The following is a 12,594-nucleotide window of genomic DNA, read 5'->3' as shown; positions in this document are numbered from 1 at the left end:
TATTACTTTTCTAATGTAGTTTGTGTTTTGATTTAGACACGACTGAAGTACGACAAAGAAAAGCGTCGGACTTACTACAAAATTCGTTAGACTACCTTGAGGGAGCTTGCTAATCAATGCTCATTTTTTCCCTAGTGAAAAGAATTCTTTACCTAGTACCTGTTTACACAAGATTGCCCTTGACCTCCCTTGTGATTTCAACACGTATACATAACGACAGAAAGCCTGTTTTTTACTCAGAAACCTTCGTACAAATCCCAAGGGAATATCGCTCTAGATATCTTCAAAGACACGTCAAAATAAATTCAGATTCCAACGAAATACAGAACATAACATCAACTTAAAAATTCTTCTTGTAAACATACAAATGGAAATTTTGTTACGCGAACGAGTAGAGTAATCTGAGAGTACCATATTCCAATTTTCGGAGGCTCCATTAAAAATCCAAAGTAACATAGCCCTGTGTCTTACATCACCTCAAGTGTCTTTTCCCCATTAATTCTGTACACTATATTAAATTTTACCAAGCTTATTTACATGGTTCCCGAGCGTCGGAAAATATAAGAGGGAATTTTCAAATTTCTTCTTGGCGCACCATGTACCTGCAATATGCATTTTACATCAGATGTTTCATACTTGGGGAGTGTGTTTGGAGTGTTTTTTGGCTTATTAAATATTTTATTTACAAGTGTAACTGCTCTTTCTACGGGGATGTTGGGAGGTGTGTTATAATTGGCTTTGCAAGCAACGTTGTGTGCTTTAACGAGTTTTGTAGTTACCTTGAAGGCGTACTCATTTTTAGCTAGTTAGTCTTATTGTTGTAGTTTTGTCTAGTTATGTTGTTAGCCCCATTCTCATAGTTAGGGAGTTTACTAAATGTTTCTGGTAGTGTTATTTTTTTAGTGCTATTGTCAGTATCGATGTTCTGTACTGGTCTTTGTACCTACCCGTACCTGCAAGTTTGGGGGCTTGAGTTTTTTTTTAAAGAATCTTTTCCCATACTAGGATTTTCTGCTGTGTCGTGGGTGCGTTTACAAACATACAAGTTCACATACACATGACACCCAGACCAGAAACAAGTGTGGATCACATAAAGAGTTGATCCGTGCGGTAATCGAACCAGCTACACGTTGCGCGGTAGCCGGTTACCGAGATACCGCACCAACCGATTTTCGCATTAAATTGTATACTACGGATTAGATATTTACTGATAATTATGCATGTGAAGTTAAATGATATACAATCCAAAAGTATTGAAAACGTGTTTAAAAAATTAAACACGATAGCAACATACGGTATTATATATATCTGAAAATCTCACTAATATAACTCCAAAAAGGTATAAAATTGCATCCCAATAAATCTACCCTTTTACAACATTTTTCTACAACCTCATTAAGGATTTCACAGTAAATTTAACTCGTACCTTTGTTACAGATACTATCAAATATATCAAGGAGATTCAACGAAGCGACGATCAAGTGCGAAGTTCACAACCAAGTTGGAAAAAGTGCTGACACGAAAACCCTGGAAGTGGCCTGTAAGTGCTAACTCAAGAATTATAATACCTCGTCACTTAGGCTCCGGTTCGACGAACTCACGATTCTTCGGATCGTCGCGAACACTTGTCGCATCCAGTGTTTTATATTCATGTAAAATCGTTGCGGTATTTTTTCCTGGTTGAGGTTTCAAAGTTTTTGTTTGTTTTTTTTTTGGGTTTGAATAGTTTTATATTTGTGTTTGAAGTACAATATATGGATTTATGAATACTTAATTGTGTTATCTCTATATGTACATAATGGTGCAATGGTCCTTTTTATGTAATAAGCCGGTAAACGAACAGACGGACGAACACCAGAGGCATTACAAGTGCGTTGGCCGGCCTTTTGGGGGTTAGAAATTTAAGGGTTTTGGGGAATCAGGGATTGGGAAGGGGGATAATTGGGCTTTAACCTCACTTACACAACGAAACCCAACGTAAGCGTTCACATCGGATTACTGTGGTGCCGCGGTATTACTCCGATCGAGCCTATCCATTCGTACCGAAATATGGCTCTCCCATACTTTATAGCTTGAATTGCACTCTGTTTATACGGACTAACTTAAACCATAAACTTTGATTAATCATTCAATACGTTGAAATATCAAATAAACTAATAATTTTCCTCTTCAAAAAAACCTTATCCTCTATTGGACTTAGAAATCAATAAACCGGTTTTAGTTAAAACCCAAACTTTTCAGAAACGCGATTATATTGAATGCTATTCCATGCCAATCAAAATCAAAACCAATATTTCGAAAAGAGTCCACAAAAAACTGCATCGATTGGTTATACGACAATCTATGAATTCTGGTCAAAGTCAAACTCAATATTAAAAAAAAACCAGACCAAATCCATTGTTGGAGTCTATTGTTCCTTTCAAAAATTGTTTGATGACAATGAAATTTGGCGTTCAGAAAGCTGAATATGGCTGTTTTTTAGGGTTTCGTACCCAAAATGTGAAAGCGGGACTGTAAGGGCTATATTTCTCTGGGACACCATGGCGGTGCAACCACCACAGTCACCGCTACCAACCAAATGTATGCAGCTCTATAGACAGATACGACTGGTTGCGCAACCAATCTAGCGGCGCGATCAGTTTGGACAGTAGTCCAGAGTTATTTGCGCTGTATGGTATCTGGTGTCTTGTGTTATAAATCAACTGCTAGTCAACTTCATTCACTTTAAAAATCAACAGCCTATAAGTGGCCACTCTTGACCAAAGGCCTATTCTCACGGAGAAGATTTGAACATTAATCACCAGGTTGACTCAAAGCGGGTTGGCGATTTCAAACTTTATATTATTATAATTAGATCTTAACGGGGGGCGGTCATCTCATCTCAGTTGACTTTAAAGCCATTTTTTGCTCGGATAAATAAAATTAAATGAAATATTGGTACGGATCCCTTCGTTCGCGAGTCCGACTGACACTTGTCCGTATTTTTACTTCCTCCCTTTTCCCAAAGGATGTAGAATGAAATATGATTTCTCTTTGTTGTCTAATCACGTATTAAACATTCGAATGTTTTACTCCGAATCCGTGTTTATTTGTTTTTGTGTTTGTTTGTTTGTTTGTTTCCATGTTTTGTGTGTTTTGGAAAGGAGAGGAGCTTGTCTTTGTTTTGGGATAGGGTTGTTTGGAAGATACTTTTGTTTGTGTACTTAATGATGGGGGTTTTTTGGTTCGTCATTATCCGGGTGGCCTAGTTCATATGAGTAAGTGTGAATGTCATGCATTTTTTAAGGAAAATTGAGAGAGATCCAAATCAAAATCGGTTCAGCTGGAGTGAGATATTCGCTTACATACAGGTCAAAGTGAGAACCTCCTTTTTGAAGTTGGTTAAAGAGATTCGTCCCTGTCTTTTCGGCGTGAAAGATGAAAAATGACATAAGTGCCAAAATGTGTACCTCTGCCTTCTTCAGAGACAAAAGGCTTGACGATATGTAAGAATAATCATTTAAGTAAACTTTATACTCAATTTTTTTTTATCCTCTAACAAAACAAGAACAAAATCTGCAATATTTACCCCAATTAAATTAAAATTACACTCAAATAGATGCTTAATAAAATCTAAAACAAAATGAGAAGCTTATACCTATATTACACGAATACAGTCTGTCAATACAAAGTGGTCGAATAAAACGGTTTTACTCAACTTTGAAGAGTACTTAACACAATACAGAATTATAGTCATTTACCCACAATTATATGAATTCAGGGGTATTTCTTGATGTCGGATGAAGTGCCCTTTATTGTGAAATAATTGGTCTATTATTTAATTTGCATTCTATGGACGTATTGTTCGTTCGTTGAAGAGCTTGTACGAAACAAATGAATGAGGTTTATGAGCGAGGTCAGTTTGAAGCTCGTGATTTATATTATGTATGTTAAGTGTTATTTGTGCTGTTTAGCTTGAGTAGGTACTGAGGTTGTTAAAGTTGTAGAACTTCTTGGTTTGATTGCGTTGAAGAAATATGAATGGAGTACTATGGATAGGATCTGATAGAATGTGATTAAGACCCATTATGTTCACATAATCAGCATTTTTTTTTGAGGGAGAGGAATCATCCAATATCTTCTTCCGCCTTGAGCGAGGCGAGAGTGTGTCACACCCTTACTGACTTAAAACACTCTCTCGCCTAGGAACGGGGTCTAGGAACGGCGTGCCGTTCCTACTCCTTTCCGAGCCAGAAAGCCCCGGTAAACTCGCTAGGTAGTCTGTAGCTTTGAATACATCATCAGCAACTGGTATTCTTTAAAGGCAACTTCACGCTTGGTAGTCAACTTGAAGATAGCAGTTAGATAATAAATTTTGCGGATGCTGCTGCAGTATTAAGATTTTCACGGGGAACTTAAATCCAACTCAACTTTTTTTTGAGAGGGGAGAAAATCGTCCTTATGCCTCTCCTACCTTGAGCGAGGCGAGAGACGGTGTCAGACTCTTACTGACTAAATTTCACCCTGTTCTTAAACTTGTTTTTCGAGCCGGAGCCTCGCTAAACCCGCTAGGTAGTCCGCAGCTTCGAAACTCCAGATAATTAAGACTAAATTAAGAATAAATTACTATTACGATGATATTAAGACCTAATTACTAAGACTACCCAATTAAAAATGCAAAGTTAAATAAGGAACTCATTCAAATGTTCATAATTAAACCTATATTCATTATTTATATTTGAGACCAGTATAACAATGAAAATAATACTGCAAAGGAGCTCATAAAAATAAATACAACAACAATCTACGAAAGAATTTTCCTCTATTTGAAAAAACATTTCTACAGTTTTATTGCGTTGCACCAGGATATGCTTTTAATAAAGAATTATATGTAAAGGGTAATGCTCGAAGAGATATTTTTACTCCAGGTAGAGAATGGACTAATAAAGTTTTAACATTTTCATACTCCGTTGCAGTGTTGTAGCAAGGAGTAGGGAGTACATGGAGGAATAACATTGATATACAATTTTATTATAACTTTCGTGAGACATACTATGTTATCGGCTGACTCACGTAACTGTTTGACGAGGAACTAGTAGTTCGACTAGTTTCAAGCCATGCTAGAAGCTTATATTCATGAGCAACATTCCGTGACAAATGACGCAGCGATTGTCTCGCTGCTATTCTCTAATCTCTGAATGTAAATAACATAAAAATGAGCCTCTAGCATGGCTTGAAACTAGTCGAGTTCCTCATCAAACAGTTACCTGAGTAAGCTGATAACATGGTAATGAATATACAATTGTGTTTAAAGTTAAATTATATTGTTAACTAGCTGATAGCAGTTTGGCTTGCGTGGATTACGGACTTTGTGATTAATACAAGTAGTCTATGTTACTCCTTAGTACATCAACTACCTGCCAATAAAACTCACGTCAAAATCGGTTCAGCCATTTCTGAGATTAGTTAGAACAATTAGACAGACAAAAATTGTAAAAGGTACATATTAGTTTGGTGTATGTGTCGTATGTATATATATTTATCCCACGGGAATGCGGGTGAAACCGCTGGCAGAAGCTTGTCTATCATATTCCATTCAACTCTCTCTGATTTTAGCTTACCTAGGTTTAGCAAGTGTAAATATTATACATCTCCATTCTTTCATCTTTATAGTAGGAAGCGTGTGTTATATTACGGTATGTCAGTCGGCCATCAAAGTGCATTCTGGAACATTCTACTCTTTGTTCCTTCTTTATTGGTTACGCTAGAATATTCAGAACGCTTTCAAGATTGCAGAGTATGGTTTTGATACTACTCTTATTCTTCTTCTTGGTGTTGAAAGAGTTGAGTAGCAGTGGTTGTTGTTTGACAAACACCAAGCAGTGGTTCTTGCTAGTATTTGCCTAAAACTTTATTTTTTAAAGTAACTAAAAAGAAAAGAAAAAAAAAATAAGACGAGTAATATATGTAAAGCATTCTTCTACGTTTAAAAAATACTATGCTGAAAACTGCATCAAAATCGATTCTGCCAAACGTGAGACAAACGCACTCAAACATACAAACATGCATACATTTTTTTAAGGGCTTATTCCGGATTTTTCCGGGGTGTCTTTCAGTGGCATGCCATTAGAGAGGCTGATGTTATATGACGATGATGATGACGCAGGTAGACGTATTCCATGCATCATTCCTTACTCTTAGGTTAGATAAACCAAACACTGACTTAAAACAAATATATTACGCGACCATTGTACAACAAAAGATGAAGATTAGATGATAGTCAGGCTTGGGAGTGAGCCGCTATAATGTCCACACAGGTCATGTTGACATGTTTGTAACACAAGTTACATTTTTATACAATTTGACATGATTTTCTTAACATATTATTTTTAAAATTGTTAGTTTTAGGACCGTGTGAGAGTTTGCTTAGTCATTTCACTTTTAGTTAATTATATTATGACAGTGTGAGCATTTACGAGACCTACCCAAATGTTCTTTTGGTTGATATTGTTCGTCGGATCATTCAGCAACAGCCGTTAGCTGAGCTGATTGTAAACTGACACATGCGTACTGCCATCTGAATAGGTCCGCTCATACTGTTGTGGTTCTTTCCTCTAAAGATCACTACAGAACCAACTTGCACGGTTCTCTCACATTATCCTCTATTTCATTGTCTGGACTTTAAAAGAGACTATGACCTCTGAGTTTGTTTCGGCATTTCTTCTCAGAGTAGTCGGATAGGAAATGCCGGCCTCATCTAGCTATTTGAAATATTGACGTGTAAAAGTGTTATTTTATGACCTATTTACAGAAATAAATATCATTTATCAAAAAAAAAAGTAAGATCTGGTAGTCTACATAATTAAACAACGTGATTCTATAAAATGTTATACAATAATTACGTGTAATGATTAAACATAGTTCAGCGTGAGTTTAAATTTTACAACAAAATACGTGTATATTTTAAGAAAATCAGGTTAATGTTAAGCTGGCGTTTATTTTAAACCCCGATTAACGTTTAAATTAGCAGTATAATATTATTTCATACTAGAAGGTTAAAATATATAGTTCATTTTACTCATTATTTTTTACTTGAAGCCTTGTTTTAACTAAGTTGATAAAGCTAATCGAAAAAAAAAAACGTGTCTCAAGCCCAAATACTGAAACGGTCTATCTCACAAAGAATTTGTAGGGACAGAACTATATTTGAGAGTGTCTTAAAATTGAACAACGTTACTTCAAAAAGGAATGGACCGAGACATATACTATACTTTTCATAGACTCTTTTCAGAACTAAAATTACAGATACATTATTATCACGATCTGAAGTGATGTTATTTATTTATTTTCTTAAAAAGACGTTGCCCCACACCCTGGGATTTTATTCTCTATCCTGGGCGAATTTACAAACATACAAATTCACATACACATCACACCCAGGCCTGAAACAACAATTCGTGGATCACATAAAAGAGTTGCTCCGTGCGGGCAATCCACTGCGCCAATGCAGTCATTTATTTATTTGTAAAACGTAAAACTTAAAAAAGATTTTATTCAGATACAATAAAAAAAATATTTGTTACAGACGGACCAACTATCAAAGTGAAACCTCAAAACGTGGAGGGTGAGACTGGATCTGCAGCCACCATGTCCTGCATCGTTGATGGTCATCCACCTCCGAAGATCCAATGGCTGAGATACGAGAACGAGAGATTTATTGTAAGTTCTAGCTTCTGCCAGTGGCTTCACCTACATTCCCGTGGGATAAAAAGTATTATTTGTGTTATTTCAGATACAAATTTTCACATTTATAATAACATATTTGTAAGATAGTAAGATTACAAACACTGGGAAACAAAAATACTTGAAAATAGCTACTGATAGATATTACTAGCTCACATAGCCGATACAGGAAAAAGTAATTTTGTCACTCGTGATGATAGTGAGTGAGTATTCTGCGTTGCTGTCAATTTAAAATTTTATAAACTAGCTTCTGCTAAAGCGCCTGCGTTTCCATGGATTAAAAATATCTTATAGCCCAAGTCAGCTTCTACCCTGTCTAATACCAAAATTCATCAAAATCCGTTGAGTAGTTTCAACGTGATTGACGGGCAAACATCCAAACAAACAAATTTTCCCATTTAGGTATAGTGTGATTAGTATAATTATATAACCTATGTTTTGTTATGACAGAGAGTGGGAAAATCTCCAAACCTGACGATCACAGTGACGCCACATTCAGCTGGCCAGTACTGGTGTAAAGCAAGCATAGAAAACCGCCAAGATGTGCAAGCTCCTGTCATGGTGTATATCAAAGGTAAAAAGTTATTTCTAACAATTAGAGATACAATTTCATGGATTTACCTCTATTATCTTCTCAGATGAAGATTAGAGTGATGACGATAGTATTGTGAACCTGATGGAAAAAGAGTAAGCTAAGGAGTTTCTTGCTCGCTCTTCTACATAGGAATCTACACTTTTGAAATGAGTAATGGCTTCACTAGAGGACTGACCGACAGACTGACACGTTTAATTTATTCTTTGTTTTACGTTCGAAAGTGCCTTCAATAAATGATTTTGACTTTGATTTTGACATGTTCGTATAGTATGAAGCCTTCGATATTTTCTACTGTTACGTTTTTTAATACCACAATACCGAAGAAAGCGCTAGTCTGAACTGTAAACTTCTTCTGTCTGATTACATTGTTAATTCCATTTTTTACTGTCACTTCAAAATTATAATCTAAACATCTTCTGTTTAGTTTTATGACCAGCAACATAGTAGAAAACATTCCACAAATCTACATATTATATAATATTTATCGCAAAAAATACACATCCAATTTCGAACTAAAAACTAGCATACAACTTCTAAAATATACAAAAGCCTTATAAGATGTAGATTCCAAACTCTGGCGAGGCAAGTCGACCCATACGAACGGAGCAAGTGCTGCGTCGTTTCTGAGGTCATTTCAATTTGAACATCTTTGCGAACTAGCCAAGTTAGCAGTTCGTAACTTGGCAAGACCAAAACTTTACGCCCATATAGGCAACTCAGTTTTGCAACCAACTTTTGTTTTATGCAAATTCTATAGTGCGTTGAAAGGTCTTAGCGTTTAAATTACTGTTGACTTTGTGTCAGACTGTGGTATATTATTATTGGTATTGGAATTTAATGATTGTTATTACCATGAGAAGATAAATTGAGTGGATAGAAATTTCAACTGATGTAATTGTGTGCATTTCTGGTACCTAATACCTACTAATGTGTTTTATTGTATAAGTCGGTAAACGAGCAGAGGGATCTTTTGATGGTAAGCAATCGCCGCCGCCCATGGACATCCGAAACACCAAAAGCGTTATACATATGTGTGTTATTGGCATTTTGGGGTTTAGAAATTGAAGGGTTATTGGAAAATCGGGGCTTGAAAAGATTGGGAAGGGTGGTAATTGGGTCTCTGGTAACCTCACTCACACAACGAAACACAACGCAAGCGTTGTTTCACGTCGGTTTTATCACTCCGATCGAGCCGGCCCATTCGTGCCTACGCATGGCTCTCCCACACTTAAACACACTAATGCTTAAATAGCTTCAAGCGATCCCTGTTTTTGCACAGGTATACTCACATGTACGTGTATAACATTTGCCATTTTAAAAAAAGGTCATTGCAAACCCAATTTCGTCACACCCGACCAAAAATATTTCGGCACTTCCAAAGCGTTAAGGAAAAATGTCGAAAAATTTTATGGGTTCCTTTAATGTCGTTGTTTTTATAGGACCTCCGAAGATAATGTCAAATCAAACACAATATGGAGTCGAAGGGGACAGTGTGAGAATAGAATGTGTCTCGTTCGCCGTCCCCAAGCCCGACTATATTGTGTGGACTTTTGAGGGCACCGAAATCAACTCTTATGAAAACCAGGTAAGGTTTCTTTTTGAATGTTATAGAGCTGGTAATGTGTGGACATATTGCTTATTTTGCTTTTAAATGTATTGTTTCAAGAGTGTTATTGTATGAATACTTTACACATGTTTGCAATTTGTATTGAGAGTGAAGGATAGCATTTCGTAACATCGTATTTCTCTCATAAACCCTTTGAAGGCTCGTCATCCTGTCATGTCCTCTCCTGTCATCTTGCTATTTGAAGGTTAATTTCAGTTATTTTAAGTTAACTTTTTCTTTTTTTAAAACGAACTGACCTATCGCCAGATGGTAAGCAATCGCCGCCGCCCATGGACACTTAAAACACCAGAGGCGTTAATAGTGCGTTTCTGGCCCTTTCGGGGTTAAAAATTTAAGGTTTGTTGGGGAATCAGGGATTGCGAAAGGGAATTGGGCCTCTGGTAACCTCACTCATACAACGAAACACAACGCAAGCGTAGTTTCACGTCGGTTTTCGGTGAGGCCGTGGTATCACTCCGGTCGAGCAGGCCCATTCGTGATGACGCATGGCTCTCCCACACTTAAAACTTTCTTGGATGAATTTGGGCAAAGCCAAAAAAGTCTTAAGCTCACTAACCCCATATCCTAACATTATGTAATGGTCTTAATTTACATCTAGTTTTACATAACACTTTAACAACCCACCCCATCCGCATCTTTCAACTCAAGCTCTCAACAATAAAAGAGCCATAAACTTGCATTTAAGTGCACATTTCGCAAAATGCCGAGAAAACAAGCAAAGAATCCATTTCTTATTTAAATAGGCGACTTCCGAAGAGAAGTTAGACAAAGATTTTTCAAAAACGAAAACTAAGAAAAAATGCACTTTCAAACTGTGAAGATAAAAACAATTCTTTAGTTTTACCACTAAAATGTATTCGGAAAACAGAACTTTTATAAAAAAAGTCTGTCTTCAAGATACAAAATGAATATGTTTCTTCCGTTATCGTAACACGACTTTAAACTTTTTTAGTTTTTTCAAAGTTTTCCTGTTCTTTATGTAGTTTTTTTATTGTTCTATGTTGTAGTAGTATGTAGTATAATTTTGTCTGTAACGCTTTACATACATACATACATACAATTATCGCCCTTTTAGTGTTTGCTGATTTTATAAAACCCTCGCTATTTCCTATGGGGGGATTTTCCCCCAGGATCATAGGATTTAATGACTTCTTCCGCCTTGAGTGAGGCGAACGGGAGTATCAGACTTTTACTGATTAAAAACCACCCTGTTCCAACTCCTACTTTTTGAGCCGGAGCCCCAGTAACTCGCTAGGCAGTCCGCAGTTGCGGATTGGAAAATCCTCTAATGGATTTGTTCTCATGGAAAACACAGAATTTGACGCCTTATATGTTGGACACACACATAACAGTGGACTTCTTTTGGCTGATGATGATGATGATGATAGTGTTGTTCTATCAGTCACAAGGAACGCAATACTATGTACATATATGTTGATTAATTCTTTTCTTTCAGGAATACGCATTTTTGGAAGAAAGTCTAACGGATAGGTTGACGAAATCAACCCTTATTATACGAAGAAGTGAATTGAAACATTTTGGACCCTACAACTGTACTGTGGTCAATATTTATGGCATGGACAGCATTGAGATCAACTTGGTACCAGCCAGTGAGTATTAAGGAGTTCTATCTTTACTTTGTTACAATATTTTGTTATCCAATGTCAACAGTTTATAGGAGACTTCAACGATTGTCATAATTTTATTATTTGATAACTAAATGTAAAACATATATTCATTTGTTAGGTAAATATGGGTACTCTAGAAATATACTGTTTCATCAATAGTCACATAGCTTCTGCCAGCAGCTTCGCTCGCATTCTTGCGGGATAAAAAGTATTCTATCACCTAAGTCACCTCATACCCTGTTTGTATACTAAATCTCATCAAAATCCGTTCTGTAATTTCAACTTGATTGATGGACAAACGTCCATACGAACAAACTTTCACATTTATGGTGTGAAAGTGTGATAGTAGTCCTGTTGTGTCTACGATTTGGGATTTCTTACTTAGATTTTTTTTTTACTTTGTATGTTAATTTACGATCTTGCAAAACGGTAAGTTTGATTTAAATTAAACAAAGAAGTATTATGAAACTTAAGTATGCTAATACATATTTTAATGAATAATCTTTGTTTCATAGCAGAAACGCGTTAATTTTTACTCCAGAAAATATTACTAGGAATTATTTCTAGAGGAGATTATTAAAATTTCACGATGCAGTCTGGTTTAAAGACATTTTAAAATTTCCTGCAAAGAACATTTTTCTGTTTTAATGTTGTAAAATATTCTCTTTAGAAATTTTAACTTGGGTTTTTAGAGCTCGATTATACACACTTAAGTGTAATGGTTGAAAGAGACAGAGATGAGGACGACATCTTGGATCCGATTTGCAATATTATTAAGCTTTTTTTTCAAAGATCTTCATATTTAAATTTTTTATGGTATAAGCCGGTAAATGAACAGATGGATCACCTGATAGTAAGCAATTGCCGTCGCCCATGAACACCCGAAATACCAGAGGCGTTAAAAGTGCGTTGCCTGTGTTCGGAATTTAAGGGTTGTTGAGGAATTGGGGATTGGGAATGGGGGGCCTCTAATTGGCCCTCCCATAACCTTACTCACACAACGAATGCAAGCGTTGTTTCAC

At 36.3% G+C, this 12,594-nt stretch overlaps 1 protein-coding gene across 2 annotated transcripts in view; it reads left to right on the top strand.

Moving 5' to 3' along the window:
* Positions 1 to 12,594, top strand: part of LOC118276822 (irregular chiasm C-roughest protein) — a 113,614-nt gene that overhangs the window by 82,728 nt on the left and 18,292 nt on the right. For both annotated transcript variants that reach the window (XM_035595389.2, XM_035595388.2), the window contains exons 10-14: positions 1,438 to 1,540; positions 7,565 to 7,698; positions 8,173 to 8,296; positions 9,757 to 9,902; positions 11,401 to 11,554. In XM_035595389.2, the coding sequence (XP_035451282.2) occupies positions 1,438 to 1,540; positions 7,565 to 7,698; positions 8,173 to 8,296; positions 9,757 to 9,902; positions 11,401 to 11,554 (661 nt within the window). The remainder of the gene's footprint in view (positions 1 to 1,437; positions 1,541 to 7,564; positions 7,699 to 8,172; positions 8,297 to 9,756; positions 9,903 to 11,400; positions 11,555 to 12,594) is intronic.

The sequence above is a fragment of the Spodoptera frugiperda genome, chromosome 17, assembly GCF_023101765.2.
Source record: "Spodoptera frugiperda isolate SF20-4 chromosome 17, AGI-APGP_CSIRO_Sfru_2.0, whole genome shotgun sequence".
In the NCBI taxonomy this organism is placed as follows: Eukaryota; Metazoa; Arthropoda; class Insecta; order Lepidoptera; family Noctuidae; genus Spodoptera; species Spodoptera frugiperda.
This window is presented reverse-complemented; position numbering and strand designations above follow the sequence as displayed.